At 35.3% G+C, this 18,648-nt stretch overlaps 1 protein-coding gene across 2 annotated transcripts in view; it reads left to right on the forward strand.

The window, feature by feature from the left end:
* Positions 1–18,648, forward strand: part of LOC111043807 — a 98,883-nt gene that overhangs the window by 68,472 nt on the left and 11,763 nt on the right. For both annotated transcript variants that reach the window (XM_039433946.1, XM_039433947.1), the window contains 3 exons: positions 7,267–7,479; positions 10,459–10,659; positions 15,520–15,673. In XM_039433946.1, the coding sequence (XP_039289880.1) occupies positions 7,267–7,479; positions 10,459–10,659; positions 15,520–15,673 (568 nt within the window). The remainder of the gene's footprint in view (positions 1–7,266; positions 7,480–10,458; positions 10,660–15,519; positions 15,674–18,648) is intronic.

Raw genomic sequence — 18,648 nt, forward strand, 5'->3', positions numbered from 1 at the left:
TGTTGAGGTTGTACAAGTACCTGTAGCTTTTATGAAGTACCAGCATTATTATGAAGGAACTATAGTGAGATTCACTTTGAGCTGTCACCATTTTGTGAACGGGAAGCGTTGGTGTCATCTATAAGGAATGATTACGAAGAATCCTGCCTCACCAGGGATGCATCTCCCCTTGAGTCTCGACTGCCAGTAAATCTGAAAAGAGTGAAGGAAGGCATCATTGTTGCTTTTCGAAACGTCACTTCCTGACGCCTCCTTTCATACTCTCCACAAGTGTACTGGCTGCTGGCTGCTGGTGATCTCTTTTGTGTTCAAGGAGAAACGGCTCAAAGTTTTCTAATCCTTTCAAAAGCCTTCCATACGCTTTGTCTTCCACAGAACTCCTCCAAGTCACTCCAGATCTGTGATAAGTTGAGTGGAGAGTTTCACTTTTGTAATATTTATTAGCGTAATGATATCATTAGTTTGGTTCCAGGATCAGATGATGAAGTGAGATGCCACTCGAAATCCATAATTGTTAATGATGATTTCAATAACATCCATTTGTTGCAGTTGTAACATTTACTCAAATGGTAATTTTTTCAACGATAATACTGCTAAGATGGATAAAACTTACTAAGAAAGAACCTGAATTGAGCAGACATTACTATCATGATTTGAGCAACCTACACTAGAATCCTTACTGGACCTTTTTGATGTATTCCTCTATTTGAAAAACAAATTCATGTTGAAATTTGGATATTCGAAGCCAGCTCCACTACAATATGGAAGAGAAAATTCAATTCAATTTATTCACAACAAACAACAAGAATACAATGTGAGAAAACATTGTCAATATCAATTGAACCCTATTGGTTCAGAACAAGCATAAAACTGTAGATTCACTCTCTTACCCCATCACAGCTCCCTCCCTCGTTAAAGCTCATCAGGATAATATCATAAACTAACCTCATTAGAAGCGTTTATGCTTTGAATCTCTAATTCCAAATTATGACTGTTTGCTATAGTCTGATGTTGACTGTAAATACCTATGGAGTCAAACAAAGCAAGCCAACTCACCAGATCTTCCGGTTAGAATGCTCTTTCAAAGAAAGCAATGTTTGATGTCACGTTCATCGGAGCAAAGAAAACATGGAATTGAAGATGAAAAGAATGTGAAGAGGCGAATATAAAAAGCGAAAAAGGATTGTAGAAGAGGCGAAAATAGAGATTGATTGTACGAGCTCAGGTGAATGGCCCACTCTCTCTCTCTCTCCATCTCGCTTTCATTGTTATGCTCTTCCATTTTGCTGATTATGAGTGATCGCACATTTATCATTGTTTCTTCTGTATTTCCTTCCTATCATTCTCTGAATCGAGAATTCCTAGATGGCTGATGGTGGGTCGAAGGTATGTCGCGGTTTGCCTCTACAGTCATGGAGAATCATATCGTAGCTTCTTCATATTATTGTCTTCGCTAGACGATCCGTTGAATCACAGATAAAATAAGTCCTATGGTTGAATCAAGTTCATGATGGTTGTTGCATTCCATAGTAGAAACTGGAATTATACAATACAATATCTGGAAAACGAATAATGTTGGTTTGGGGTGAAGAGTATGGGGGAGAAAACGGTGGAGGAGAATAAGAAGAGGAGGAAGAAGATAAGAATTGTGAGAATTAACTATAGAATTGAGAAAATCGGTAATCTGGTTGAGAATGCTGAATCAGAAGAGGATGTTGGTTATTGAAAGGAGAAGAGAAGGAAACAAAAGTGGAAGAAATGAGGAAATAGATGAGGGAAAATGATGAGAATAATACATAATTGGAATGGAAAATCCAACGTGATGAACAGCAAGAAAGAACGAGAAGAAAAACAAAAGAACTAATGCGATTTTGATTTTGAACATTATCAAGAATTGGCAAAACAATTGAGAGGAGGTAATGATGAAGGAACAAGAGAGAAGAAAAGGAGGAAGATACAATACAAGAAAAAGAAGAACATAGAAGATGGAGAATTACACGAGAGGAAGATGGAATCCAAAAAATAAGAAGTATAGGGACAAGGAGAATGAGAGAAAAGAAAAATAGATGAAGATAGGAAAGAGAAGAAAAATACCGTATAGGGAAGAAAAGAAGAAGAAGAAGAAACATAGAGATTAGAGAATAAGAGACAGAGGACATAACAGTATAATGAAGCTCAAGAAGTATTTTAAACCGATGACTGCGACAAAAAGAGGAATAAAGAAGAAACAAAAGTCAAATTTTCATAAGGAAAAGAGGGGAAAGCAAATGAAACTGCATGGTAAACGAAAGAATATAAGCTAATAATATTATCTCAAAAAGTAAACTGTGGATGTAAAAGAAACCCAAATCTCTACAATGCAATGAATCCCTCGTTATTGTAAGAACTAAAATTATTACTATTCCTTTTATATTTTCTTCTCGGTTTTTTCCCACCTCATCAACCATTTCTCCTCTGTTTTCCTGTGAGTTGCCCGCTGTCAGATTCCAATCTTGTCAGTTCTTTTATCACGAGACGACTTGTGAATAGAATGGAGCGGTGCTCCTGTTAGTTGTGATGTGAACAGATAATGCAAGACGTGATGATCTGATATCAGGTAAAAACGCTGCTGTTCTTCAAAAATTCTCACCAGGAAATTCTTGTCACGATGTTGACAACTGAAAATAATAACAGAGTTTGTTTTCAAAATATTATTCTTTCTCAAGATAAGTTTTCTGTGTGATTCTGTATCTGAAAATGAATCCCAACATCAAAATCTTGTATCTGTAAATGCTTATCATCTTATACCATATTTTTCAAAAATTGAGAATTATCGTATATATTTAGAATGGCAAAAGCTCTATTCTGAGGATTTTTTACCATTGATTTGCTGCCTTTATTTAAAACCTAGGAGGGCGAAGTTAGGGTGCAGCCGACTCTCTCTTACACTTAATCCTCGTGGTTGTTAGGAAAGCACAAGATAATTTTTCACTTAATTGTGTCTGAGTGAGAGAGCTTTGTAACGCGACGCGGCAACACTCCCCCTCCATCTATTGCTGGCAATGTTCCAAGAAGTGAACTGGTCAGCAGGTATATTGGTTTGTGTATGTTACGGAGATGTGTTCATCACAAGAACATGAAGCAAAATGACACGGCGCATCCAATTGAGCGCAGGATGTCCGTCTGTGTCTACGCTACAAACTGTGGAGGGAGAAATGGGTTTCTCCTCTTCAAGTTAAAAGTAATTTATCTCGCACTTTTTTTTTTAGACTAGCAGCTTTACAGTTCTATTCCTGTAATGTTTATCACTCACAAAATCTCAATACTAGGGAATTAATATAAATGATAATAATATTGAATATCTCATATCAAATCTGTATTTGAGAAGTGTTTTTAAAATCTAGGAGTTGAATTAATGTAATCATCTAAGCATCGATAATCATTGTAATCATCTCACGGTTGGCTAAAAATAGTAAATGATCTGTGTAACACAAGAAATCTCACTGTACACAAATTGAGTTTGATATTGATTGAAAAATTGCACCAGGAAACATTTCCAATCAAATTTATTTATAAGCTATGAATTTATCAATAATTGGACCTATGATTCTATCAATATCATTATTGTATTTTGCAAGTCAAGTCGATAACATTGTTACTTTATGCAGCATAGCATGGAAAACTGTCATCCTGATTGTGTTATAAGATTATTGGTATACAATGGGGTCTTGACTCCATTGAATTCTTGAATCCTTTTCGGCATATGGGCGTTCCCCATGCTTCATGCCGACACTCAATTGAAGACAATGCTCGCACTGGAATAACGATAATAGTGATTGACCTACAACCCAAGCAATTGAATAAGTGCTCATTAAGTGCAAAGACAGGACAATGGCGATATGAAACAAGTAGGCGAACATCTATTATGTTCATCGCCATACTATTTTATTTGTATTATTTCATATTTATTTATTCTGTTGAATTGATTTTTTGATCATTTTGGAATCATAGAGATAAAGAATATTAATTTGGGTTTGGACTCTATAAAGGTGCGTACAGATATACGCGCCGCGAACATGAGCAATTCACTTTTAATCAGCTGATGCCAAGCTTTTTATATCTGTATGTATCTTACCGTTTCTGTAAAAATACAGATATAGTCAGCTGATTAAAAGTGAATCGCTCATGTTCGCGGCGCGTATTTCTGTACGCACCTTAATGGATGTGATCTTGATTACTAGAGGTATCCCACATTCTAAAAATTATTTTTGTATTCTCATTTTTTGTACAAATACCTTCTTAATAAATTTGTCAAAAGATTACACAGATCTCCTCTTTTCCTGTTATAAGGTCTTTCCTCTGTTACAAATTTCGACCATGAATTACAAATAATAATCTCCAACTCAACTTAACTAATGAATAACAATTATTAAAAATACACTACTTGTCATCTCCATCACCTACATCTAAACCAATCAAATCTGGAATTTACCACAATTTACTTTCACAATCTAGGAACAGAGCAGCCTAAACGATAATCAACAAGTTATTTTCCCTCCTGCTGTAAGCCTATAAAACCGTTGAAAAGATCTCAGTGAAATAAAGTATGAGCTATAAAAAATCAAACGAAAGTCTGGGAATTTTCTGATTTTATCATCTGCCTTGTTCATGGCAGTACAAGTGAAATGCTAACATTCTTGGCAGAATATTTTCACTCGCCTTTATCCTACCTGCATATCCTATAAAAACAAACTTGATCATCTTGATTCTATTGAAGCATTTACATGAATATACAGTTCAATCCACCAGTATCCACTCATACCACACTTTCACATGGGATTCGCAAAAACAACTGTACTAGTCTTATCAGAAATGTATTGCTTTAAAATATTCAGCGTAACTACTTACTACGGTAGTTTAGTGCATTATACTGCTACAGTCACATGTGACTCACTCATATCTTTGGAATGGCATTAGAAACAATGTTTGAAATAGAATGCATAAACAGTACATGAACGTTCATTGCTCATACACATAATTCAATGTAGTCTTTACCTCTATAATGTCAAGGATATGTTGGTTGAATAAAATATACTATTGATGGTGTAACCTTCACTCTCATGATGGCCGTAATATTAATGTTTTTCTATAAGCTTACTCACAAGCTCACAACTTGAGGACTACTATAAGCTAAGTTATGGTTTGCACAGCATATCATTATAGTGCAACTGTTATCGTAACATAAAATATGTGGCAATCAACCAGGAGAAACTATTTATAGATATAATATTTCTGAAAGGGCACTATATACGATTATGATAGGAAATCCATCAAGGAATCTCTCATTCTTATAGCCTAAGCAGGCATATCTTCGAAATGACTACACTTGGAATTTCGAAATATTTTGGATTCTTTGAAACCATTTAGAAAAAATAAGGAATTCTTGAGAACAGTGAGGCTAGTGAGAGGTGATAACTGAAAAACATGAGATACAGTGATCTGGAATTTTCTTCAGAATTATATTGATCATAATTCAAAGACATCTTTGAATCCCGTTTTATTATAATTATACTAAGAATTTCATACTTAAGCTTGTTTGATGCAAAGCAGTAGAGTAAGCAGTATCTTGAGGATTATTAATTTTTCACGGAAATAAAATTTTTCCTCATTATTTTCATTATTGATCTTCAATCCTGTGCAATACCTACTGTTATAATAAATTATGAACGTTCCTTTTTCTCTGCACTCTAGATTCCTCATAATTTTTTCATTGTAGTTTACTAGAACTTCACACTTTTCAAAACCTCAATCATTCCATCAAATTAGCACAGCTGGAAATACCGTGTAAACTGGAGAAAGGTGATTTAGATAATACTCCCGTATCATACTCACAACTGGTTTCTGGCCTGGCCTATATTTCTGTTGTGGTCCTGTCCTACAAAGGATGTCAGCAGCCCGTAACATAATGATATAATATGATGTGGAAAACAAAAGCGTGGTAATTTGAACACGCTGTTATGTTGGCTAGACAGAGAAAAAGTTTTCTAGGCGAAACGTTAACCATTTTGAACTTTTCAAGGTCATGAGCATGAGGCACTACTGAGTTATCTGTACTATAATAAAGGAAAGATCTGGCTTATACACTTACATGATAGGAAAATGATGTTTGACGCATTATCACGTTTGAACTACTGGACTGATTAACTTGAAATTTTGCGTATAGGATGGTTATAGGCTTATTTCAAACTCTTCAAGATTCTACTCGGTTAAGTTTTCAGTTTGTCAAGTTTTAAAATAGAAACTTGCGGAGCTTGGGTTACCTGCTAGTGTATAATAATATAGTATGTTGAATTTGTTTCCATCGTTATAAGATCAGTTTCAAACATGAATTAAGAAGAATGAGACTTTTTTCTTAGTGTTTCTTCCGTGAAATTTCATCAATTCTCACCCCACATAAATAACCCTCATAAATCGACCAAAAAGAAACCTTAGTTCACAGTTTGCCCTATCACGTACTCAGTGACACATAGTTAATCTTGATAACAATTTGCAAAAATGAGTAAGAATTAAGCAAGATCTTTCTCAGTGCTAAAAGTGAAACTATCGTCTAGATTTTTATCAAAGGTTGGGACTTGGGAATGAATTGCTTAGCATGTATAAATGTTGTTTCTAACATCTGTCAGTCCTCTTGAACGACAGGAGCAAGTAAAAGTTTTTTTATCCAAACAAGGAGAATTTGGCTTTCTGTAAGATCTAATTTTTCTGTTTCAATAAATTTTTATTTTCAAATAAGGAAAATTTGGCTACCTATAAATTTTAATAATAATATAATTTCCAATTATTTACCGGTACTTATAATTTCATATTTTTCTGTTTCCTATAATTTTTAATTTCTTTTTGTGTATGATTGTCAATTCCAGCAGGTGCAACCAAAAAAGAATGATGTCTTTGGCTCAACCCAATGAGATCAAATATTGTGTTCTATTATTTACATGTTATATTTATTTTCCCTGACTCATCCCAGCATTAGCCAAAGACTCTCCAAATGATGATTTTCTTGGGTAGCCGTCTAGTTATTTTTTCTTTTTCCGTTGGCTTCACTGCCGTCGGAAAAAGGACTGAAACACTTCATACTTTTCTGTTACGGACGCTACTCTCCAACCGATAATCATGACAATGATACCAAATTGTTCATGAAATCGTATTGCACTTTCACCATGCAACTCGGTCATGTATCTCAATGATAAATTTCAATTGTTCCGAATACTAATTGTTTTCATTTTGCAGGTCAACAGCAGCAGCAGTGCGGCAAAAGCTGCCTGAAGTGCGACTCGCGTCACAATGGCACCGATGGTGGGGGGAGCGGCGAAGGGGAAGCGAGGTGCATCAAGTGCAGTCAGCTGATTGTGCTGCACTCTCGTGTCTGCGTCGACTCCTGTCCTCCCGGCTACACAGAGGAGTTCTCCTCTCTAGTCGACTACATGGGCCGCGTTTGTAAAGGTGAAAATTATTGTATTCACATCTAAAATCAAATTGTATTCAATTCTGAATACAGAATTGTCCAAAAGTTGACTTGAGCTAATTTAACTCACTCACTTGAAACATACATTTTACTTTACTCTACTTATTCGTTATATGGAACTGCATCAAGGTAGCAACGCTCCTGCAGTATATGACACGTCAAAGTATAATCTAATATATTACTAGAACTCAAAATAGATTTCACATGACATACATAAAGCAAAAATCAACTAACAAGGAAGTCTGCTAATTTCTATGGACAAAATACGATAAGGAATTCCTTGAGTGTTTTTTAACTCCCTCAAGCCCTCAAATTTTCTGATGTGAGATGGGAGTGAATTTAATATATTTTCATTTCCATATAAAACGGGCCACTCTCCAGCAGACAAAGTCTATGAGGTATACAAAACATCAAATCTTTTATTATGGGGATGACTCTCTGGGTTCTCCTCATATACCCGTCTATTCTTGAAGTCGAAGACATCTATTCTTGATAACTTATGTCGAGACTCATGTTGTGAGAAACAAAATAAAGTTAGAAAAGTGTACTTTGGTTATTTATTTGTATGTTAACTTAAGCTTCATAATTAGTAAGTATTGCACTGTGTAGTGGAGTAAATAAGAGGTGCCATGGAGGGGGGGAGGGGCTAGGACGCATACTACAGGTCTCAAACTCTTGAATTCTTGGGGGTGTTCAAAAACAATTTCTGGTGGGGGGTCCCAAAAAGGAGGTCAGTAGTGTTAATAGCGACTGACGACCTTATGTGATGATTCCTTATTTGTGGGGCGGCTTTACTAGTAGGCCTACTAAATTTGCTAAATTGGGGACATTCAGATATTTGTGGGAAGGGGGGTTGTGTCCTTGGCCTTCGAAGGAGGGGGTGTTCACCCCTAAGTAAATAATTTTTTACTAAATTTGAGCCCTATCTGTAAAGGAGATGACAACTGGAACGTGGCCAAGAGTAACATCATAGCCACAGTAACATGCAATAACTCATCATCACTTTCCAAGGAGGGCCAGTTGAATACCCATCATAGAGAGTAAAGATTATGTAACATTACCTCATCGATGTAGTGACTTTTGGGCCACTCTGTACCGTATTTACAAATAAACTGCTCACATGCATAAATCAACTGGATTGATAGCAACACATCGGAAATTGGAGCATCTCAAGTTTTCACGTTACTGGTACTTGCTAAAGTAGTTAGTTGCGTTATAGCAGATACAAGAAATATAGTTAGTATTGAGTACTGAGTGTAGAAATATACACTCTTAATATACACTATTGTCTCAACAATTAACTTATGCTTATCATTTATCTATGCAATGCATTCCTCCTTATGCTTATCCTTTATCTATGGGGGTTATAGTTGCTATGCTAGGCTTATCGCCTCACAATGAACAAAATTTGTTGTCAAACAACAATTCCAGTTTGCGTTGCGTTGCTGTTACCATGTTGCTCTTTGTATGCTGTATGTATGTGGTTTACATACAGACATCATCTAACTTGCATACATTACAAATAATTTTGGTCCTTTAATTATTGGTCGGAGTTCGTAAAGTTCCACTATCATCCATAATGAATTATTTTTAGGTGACTTGAATGAGAGAAATAATATTCTATACAATGGAAGCTTGAAAATGAACAAAAACTAGTATATTTCTTTTTTGTGTAGTTGAGAAGTTGATATTGTGGTAATTATTCATATTGAATGAAAAAGACTAAGAAATTGTCAAAAAAACACTGATTTATTGATAATTAGAAAGACCGGTTTTGGTTATTATTACACCATTGTCAATCTCTGATAAACTAAAACCTAAACAGTTTTTTTGACAATTTCTTAGTCTTTTTCATTCAATAGTATATTTCTTCATTTGGATATTGCCAATTTATCCATTCCGTACCGTACAATTCTGAGACTGTCGTGATCACGAGAATTTGTGTTACCTACTATTTTCAATATTTGACAAAAATGCTTCATAAAAAGCAAAATGAAACAATAAACTTGATCCACGATTACACAACGATTCTCACAAAGACAATAATAATCAGGGTTGAGCCGTTGAGATAAACATTTCAAAAAATTCTATCAAGTGCTGGTTGCAGAAGTAGGCCTATATCTTCGCAGTTTCACAATGGAACACCAACACAGCAACACAGTCCATCATAATCAGTTGAGCAAACAGATATTAAACAGATATTATTACTATATTGAGTAAAGATATTATCTATGCTCAGGAAAATTCTTCCTCCTCGATGAATGCTTCTCTATCTTGCAAATCGATTGCAACATAAAATCTATTGTATCTTCCGACAATTACATGCTTCCCTGATAATGTGGAACAGAATTCGATCAATGTTTTGAAATGTTTGAGCACAATATTGTTCGTGGTTGTGCTCCAGATACCTCAATTCTTGAAACGGAAGAAGATTATTTATACACATTTGCGGTGCTTATGGAAATGCTGAGACAATAGAGGCAGAGGTAATAATATTCCAATGCATTTCCTGCCCTCTCGGTTGCGTGACAGTCTTCTTTCCATACAATTAGTGACTCTCGGGAAAATTACCAATTATTCTGACAACAAACAACAGCTAAACCTACTAGCTTCCTATTATACTAATTATGAACCTTTTTCAGGATATATTATATTAATTCAACTTCAAATGCAAATATTTCAGCCTTGGAAATGAATTTAATACTTTTTAATGTGCAGATGCATTACTTTCTAAAACAAGGACCATAAGTATCTTTCTGGAATTGCAACAAGCATTATTTGCAGTGTTCCAATAAGAATTTAGATAATTTCGAATACACACGTACAATTAATAATCTATAGGCCTATAGACAATTTTTCATCCATATATTTCTTGTAGAAATTCCTTTTTTCTAAAATTGCAACGTGCAGATTTTTTTTTCAACTGGAACCCTTTTTAATATCTATTTCTGTTACAGAAAGTCTGTTCCTGGGCGGCATAGCTCTCTCGGGCCAGACCCTGGCGATAGTGGTGGGTGCCCTGGTGGGAACTGTGATCTGCTTCATCCTGGTGCTGATCGCCGGCATTTGTGTCAAGTACCGGCGCTACAGAGCTTTCAGAGCCAAGCAGCGCGACTCGCTCAGTCTCTCGCACTTGACTGGCACGCAGAGGAGTCAGGGTCAGTCATCTATACATAACTACAATAATACATTCATCATATTTCTAGAACTAAGCTAGGAAAAGGCGTTTGATGGTTCAGTAAGTATCAAAGCTGATAATCTGGGAGAATACTATAGGCTACCCTAGCAACTGATGGAGCTCCGAAATTTTGATGAGACGAACCAAGTATGAAACTAAATGAGTGCAAAAACTTTCTAGTATCGAATAATTGAATTAATTCATAACAAGACTCCAACTTCAACGTCTACTAACTAGTCTACTCCTACTTACAGTGGTACGGTACCTCTACGAGTGCTGTTCATCTCACTAAAGCATTTTTGTAACTGATATTTGTAAGTGATCTTGAAAGGAACATTTCTATCTCAAAATATAACGTTCTTTTAGATAGATAGGTATATCTTTCTAGACCTATGAACATCTTATGATCTATAAAGGTGCGTACAGACTTTCGCTTTGCTCCGCAACCGAACGTCACTCGAGCAGAGCGATTGATGATCTGCCGTAACGTTCATGATCGGTGCGACTGCGGAGCGATGGCGGAACGATGGCGGAGCTTGCGCGGAGCGTGTTGAAGGCGCGTATATCTGTACGCACCTTAAGATCACGTCAAAAGATTAGAACTTAAGGACTCGCCACACCAAGCTCGCCAGTACCGCCGAGGTAGTACCGCTGGTGGTAGTTTTCTCGGCTGAGCACGCCACACCGAAAAACGTCCGCTAGCGGTAGTCTCCGAGTAGTGAGTCTAGTAGTGGGGGGTGAGACGTACTAGTTGCGTTGTGTTGCAAGGAGGAGAGGTGCGCATGCGCTACCTCTTCGAATCGCCTGCCATGTATTCAGGTTGAGCGCGCCACACTGAGCTCGCTTTGTCCGCCGTACTACCTCTCAGCGAACTTTTGTTGAATCGCCTAGCAGGCGGTCGTAGGTGGTAGTGCGCCGTACTACCGCCGCGGTAGCGAGCTCGGTGTGGCGCAATCAACCTGAATACATGGCTAGCGATTTTTAAAACTTCGCTACCGCCGCGGTAGCGAGCTTGGTGTGGCGTGCCCTTTAGAGTCCAAGTCAATAAGTAACGGTAGGTAGTGAATATGGTCAATTATTTATAATGCCTATAAGGTTTCAGTGGTTGTTAAACATTGCAGCATTCATCTCAATCTCTTCCTATGCTTTGAAAGTCATTGCAGTAGTAAATTTATTAGTTGAAAGAATTAAAATCAGAGAAAAGAATTATTCAACCCAATTCAAGAACTCCATTGGAATTTCAAATACGGTACATAAATACAGAAAAATGATTCTTGAAATTACAAGATTGTAACCATAGCCACCTCAAATACAAGGCCCCGGCCTACGATATTGCAACGTCGCAGTGTAGGCCTAGAATCTAATACATGATTGGTGAAAAAGATCAGCTGGTATTTTTTAAAATCTTTTTCACCAATCATGTATTAGATTCTAGGCCTACACTGCGACGTTGCAATATCGTAGGCCGGGGCCTTGTATTAGAGGTGGCTATGTTGTAACACCTGAAGGAAATATCCTGTGCACGGATTGGAGTCAATATTTTTGTTATAAATAGTGATGGAGTTAACAAATATAAATACACAGTTTATTATCTTTTCATTCTCAATGTGTTCTTATTTCTTCCCCATTAATATTGTTTTTTCTATCAAACAAAACCTTCTCACATAAAATAACACAAATTCTCTTTGCAAAAGCCGCACAACTGGGGTAACTTTGTACCACTTTCCCGAATTTTTACAACAGAATAAGGACCAATTAATCATTAATTACTTTCATTGTAATGTTTCTGGAAGCAAAATATGATATCTACTTATTGAAGCCAGAGCAATATTACTCTATCAATTTCACTCAAAGTGGTGGTACAAAGTTATAATTGCATTTGGGGTTACTTTGTGCCAAGGCATGGATTTTATATTTAAGTCACTGCTAAGATAATTCTCATTTTACTGGCATAACTATTGATCACTTAAATATGAAGCGAAATAATGAGTCTTCCACTTCCTACTATAGTTTATTTTATACTCTAAATGTATAGGAAAAATTATAAAAAATAGTAAATTGAGTATATTATGTACAATAAGAATTTGTAGTCTATATATACTTTTTATACTTTTGTGTACAGTATGTAGCATTTAAAAAACACTTCACTTGAATGGGCTACTCTTTTACAAATAAATAAGAACAATGTGAAAACTTGTAAATTGTCATTTCAAATGACATTTCAAATTGAAAATGACCCAAGTTATGATCGAAACTAGTCGTTGTAATATTTTAAATAATAAAGGGTACTACAAGTTTTCATATTGTTCGTATTAATATGTAGCATTATTTATTTGATAATTTTATGTATAAACAAAATAGACCAGAGGGTTTTCTAAATTGAATCGATTACTTTTTAAATAATGAATGAATTTTAATTAACAAAAAAATGACATTTAGTAAAACTCTACATGGTAGAATTAGGGATGTCAATCCCGGGACTGATTACCAATCCCGGTAATTCGGGATTATCCAATATCAATCCCGGGATCTATATATAGGTACTCAGTTTCATGCATTTTTCACCAATTGTTCCTCCTCAATAACATGTTCAGTAACAGTGCGTGTAGATGAAAAAGAGATCATTTGAAGAAAGAGAGGATATTATTGAAATGGAAAAATAGTTAGGAATAAAATTAAAATTTAACATTCTATTTCTATAAATGTTTTCAAGATTAGTAGTAATATTTTTAGAAGCTGAACCACTACTAAATGAAATTTCGTAGAGCCAACTACATTTACTTCAACTAGATATTCTACTTATGATAGAGGAAGAGAAGAGATGAGGAAGAATTATTAGACAGAGTAGTTAGATGGTGCTTGTTTATTTCTGATTTCTGAAGTCTTTTCAAAGTTCTGAGTGCATTTTAAGGAAATTATATCAGCACTATTGCAAATATTGCGCCGTCAAGACTGGTAATTATTGTCGTGCTGTGTAAACAGAAACAAATGTTGAGGCATAACAACCGATCAACAACCAATCTGAGAATGATGCGAAACGATAATGCGAATTTTAGCCAGTAAGGAGTACAGTATATTATGTACTGTATATACAACTGTAGGCTGTGTGAGTAGAATAAATTAGTCAAACACTTGGAACAATAAATTAGTCATGCAAAACTCATATTCATCACCGTAAATAAACTCCATATTGAATTGTTTTTGAATAAATACGTTTCAAAATTTAAGATTTTCTAATCCCGAAAATCCCGGGATCGATGCTGAAAAATCACGGGATTGTTAGGTATCAAAAATGGACCGGGATCCCGGGATTAACATCCCTAGGTAGAATATATACAGTAAAGCCAATGTAAAGTTTTTATATCAGTACAGTGGTACATATTTTCCCCATAATAGCTTAACTCTAATACAATAGTCTATCTTTTATTTCAAACATTCCCCTTTTATTTATTTAATACAGAGTAAATTTTAAATGCCTGATTCAAATTGAGGAGGATCTAATCGATACTAAAATTTATTGATGTATTGAAAAAAATGAATATGATTCTGTGAGGTTTTCAAGTATTATGTCTTCTTCAGTTATCTATACCATAATAAAGGAAAGAAATGAATTGGGAATTATGTTTGACACATCATCACGTCTTAACTACTCAACTGATTGATTTGAAATTTTGCATATAGATTCTTAATTAACCGATGATGGTTATATGCTTATTTTCAGTTTTTCAAGATTTCATTACGTCAAGTTTTCAATTTGTCATGCTTCCAATTGTTGTATAGAAGCAGCTGAACATTTCTTTTAAAAGGGACATTCGATGATTGGGGATCCTATTCGAATAAAAATAACTGATTTTCTATCGCATCAAAAATGTGTTCTGCCATTTTGAATCCAACTTCATTTTTTTAAATTGGAAGGTATGTGAAGGAAAGTATATGACAAAGTTAGAAGACAGAAAACTAACGTTGGTCATATGATACAGAATTTCAAGAGAAAATGAATGGTGAAAACCGCACCGATTTCTCAAACTGTTCAAAAGTTATTCTCATGCAAAGATACTGATAAATCATCCATCTATCCATCATATTTACTATAATAATGGAAAGAGCTGGCTCATTTCACATACGTGAAATTATGTAGGTAAATCATGTTTGACGCATCATCACGTCTGAACTACTGGACTGAGATTTGAAATTTTGCATAAAAATTCTTTATCAAACGAAGATGGTTATATAGTCCTATTTTCAAATTTTTTATTACGTCAAGATTTCAGTTTGCAAAGTTTTAAAATAGACTCTTGCGAAGCACGGGTTACCTACTAGTTTCTGATATGCATGATATTGAATATCATAATTTGTTTATTGAATATCATTAATTGCATAATATGTGAATATCTTCTGAACAGTTTGATATATCGATATGCGGTTTTTGCCACTCATTTTTTCTTGAAATTTCAAATCGAAATCATGTATCGCATGACCATATTCCTATTAAAAAAAAGTTGCATTCAATATGGTGGATCCAAAATGGCGGACCAGATTTTTAAAGTCATAGTAAAGTAGTATTTTCAATTTCAGTAGGATCCCCAATCACACCCACCATCAAATTACCTTTGTGTATGAGATATTAAGCCGTTCTCGGACTTTTCACCCACTCTGTATAATTCCTAATGGTTATAGTGTTCTCTCAATTTTTAATTAGTGTAGTTCAGTTTAATATACAGTATTTATTTAACAGTGTAATTTTTTGGACAGGAAACAGTTTTGGGCTATCATGCCTGTTGTTTCCAAAGTTTTATTGCTTTTTTGGAAATAAATAGATTTTTCATAATTATTGTTGCAGATAGCGACGACTCGGAGCGGCCAGAATTTCTGAAGCTCCTGGCTTCCCTGAGGCCAGATGCCCCTGTCTTCCTAGCCATGTTGAACGAGACTAGGAGGCAAGTTCGTGATCTCAGACGACCTAGTCGTCAGGATTCAGCAATACAGGCTTACAAGTAAGTCCACATTCAAGATATTAATGAAATACTAGAATACTGTCTAAATATATCACGAATTTACAAAAAAAAAAAATACTCGTTTCAACACCTATGGTGTCATATTCATAGGCCTAGGTGTTGGAACATGTATGTAACTTTCAAAAGAATGGCTTATTTTGCCTTTTTTCAGTCGGTTATCAAATACTGCTTACTTTTGTGGGTAACACTGCTAGGGTTGACGATATACTCAAGTTACAAGAAAAGGTTGTAAGGATTATGAGCTGTGCAAAGTAATTGGATCATTGCAAGCTTTTATTCGTTAAATTAGAGATGAAAACTATTATTAATCTGTACATTTTTACTTTCCTTGCCCTACTACCATAGGTAAGGAAAGTATTGCTTTCCAAAAAAAATTAAGGTACCCCAATTTCAAGTTTTCTATATGTTTCAAGGTCCCCTTAGTCCAAAAACATGATTTTTGGGTGTTGGTCTGTGTGTGTGTATGTCTGTGAACACGATAATTCCTTTCCTAATCAACCGATTGACTTTTAATTTCAAACTTAAGGTACTTATACCATGAGGACCCGACAATAAGAAATTCAATAAAATTCAATTCAAGATGGCGAAAAAAACGGCGGATAATTACTAAAAAACCATGTTTTTCACGGTTTTCTCGAAAACGGCTCTAACGATTTTCTTCAAATTTATACTATGGATAGCTACTTATAAGCCCTATCAACTGACATGAATCTCAATTCTTGGAAAATTGCAGGAGCTCTGTAATATTCTTGAGAAAAATGGCGGATAATTATTAAAAAACATGTTTTTTACGGTTTTCTCGAAAACGGCTCTACAGTAACGATTTTCTTCAAATTTATACCATGGATAGCTATTTATAAGACCTATCAACTGACATGAGTCTCATTTCTGGGAAAATTGCAGGAGCTCCATAATATCCTTGAGAAAAATGGCGGATGATTACTAAAAAACCATGTTTTTCACGATTTTCTCAAAAATGACTTGACTGATTTATTTCAAATTCATACCCTGTATAGTTAGTTAATTTGATCAGCTGTTTTAGCACACTTGAAATTTGGGCAATATGAATGTCAATAATGCTTGCCGTCGTCGACTGCGGAAATTTATGCATAAAGGAAAACGTACCTTAAAAATGGTGCCAACTAATCAGAATTTGAAATTAGCTTTATTAACTGGCATGAGTCTTTTTTCCTTGGAAACTAATGGGGCCACCCCATCCTTGGGTAATGGACTTTGTAAACTCCCTCTCGTGCATGAGGTAGGTAGGTAGAGCAGTTTATAAAAAGAACACATAGTCGAGATTTTCATCTGTAGAACAGCTGTTTTGACGACTTTAAAAAAAAACATCGAATCTCACAATTTACACGAAGGAAAATGTACTCTGAAAACAATTATATATACACATACTAGCCGTCAGGCTCGCTTCGCTCGCCATATCCGTCTAGCAAGGGGGGCTCCGCCCCCTGGACCCCCGACTGGATCGTCCAAGAATAAGATCAGCAGGCTCGCTTCGCTCGCCTGCATTTTTCATTTGAGCATTTTTATTATGTGTTAGAACAATCCAGTCGGGGGTCCAGACTAAACGTCTGGCTAAACGGATATGGCGAGCGAAGCGAGCCTGACGGCCAGTAATATAATATTCCCAGGATTGAAGTAGCAGTGCCCAATCCATTTTTTCGCGATAAATATGCATTTAAATCTTCAACTTGGTGCCAACCTAACAAAGTCAACTCAACTTAATGCCAACCAGACAAAATTATCAATTTAGTTGCCAGTTAACAACTGTTTCGAAGAGGTACTCCTCTATCTAAATTATAGTTCTATAGTAACATATGATATGGAAATTTCAATTATAATTAAGAGATTGGGAGAAGAAGAATATACATGCTAAAAGACGAACTTTAAACCCTTAAAAACAACCCTTAGAGTTAAAATATTGCCAAAAGATTTCTTAGTGCGCCTCTAAAGGACCATCTGAACATACCTACCAAATTTGAACGTTTTTGGTCCGGTAGATTTTTAGTTATGCGAGTGAGTGAGTGAGTGAGTGAGTCAGTCAGTGAGTGAGTGCCATTTCGCTTTTATATATATAGATACAGTAGTCTGATCGTAGTATCATATACGTTGCCGCCAATCGTCATTATGTTATTCCTCTAAATTATTCTCGTTTAAGAATGAGGCTCGCAGTTCAATGAGCATGAAAAGTTGTGTGAGTGTACCACACCAGATTTTTGAATTAGCTGTATACTCTTTGAAAAAAATGCCTTACATTACTCTTAATGAAGAAATCCACTCACATAATACACGAAATAAAGCAAAAATGAGTTTTCAGTACCGTACTGTAGATTGGAAAAGTCACTCAGGAGTCACAATCATAGTAATTTGCAAAAAGTTTATAATAAGCTATTTGACAGCATTTGTAAAATATACTCTTACAATCAAGAAGTATTTTTAAGAAAATTGGATGTTTGGCTTGTTGAAAATCCTTTCTTTAGTATTGGGGAATTCTTTGAAAATACAAATGTAAACTTTTAGGTTTGAGTAAGAATGCCTGTACTACTTTTCTAATTAATTATTTGTTATTGTTATGTGCACAAATTTCAATGTGTGATGTTTTAGCTTAGCTCTATTTTACATTGACGTTGTCGATAGGCCTGTGACAATATTTGTTAATGGCAATAAAAAATATTTGATTTGATTTAATTCGTGATAACAATATTCTAGTGTTATATTATATGTGTAAATATCACTTCATCTCACCAATAACAGTATCACAAATTATTCAAGATATAAGTCCACCTCAACAATAATTCTGTAAAGCAAGTTACAGGAAATCTCTATACAGAGTATCACTATCACTACAGACTACAGAGATAATATAGCATAGGAAGATATCCCATAATATAAGGCGTTTATGTTCCATACTTTACTGTTTGTTCAAGTTGATAGCCAGG

Source organism: Nilaparvata lugens, chromosome 8 (genome assembly GCF_014356525.2).
Source record: "Nilaparvata lugens isolate BPH chromosome 8, ASM1435652v1, whole genome shotgun sequence".
Classification (NCBI taxonomy): Eukaryota; Metazoa; Arthropoda; class Insecta; order Hemiptera; family Delphacidae; genus Nilaparvata; species Nilaparvata lugens.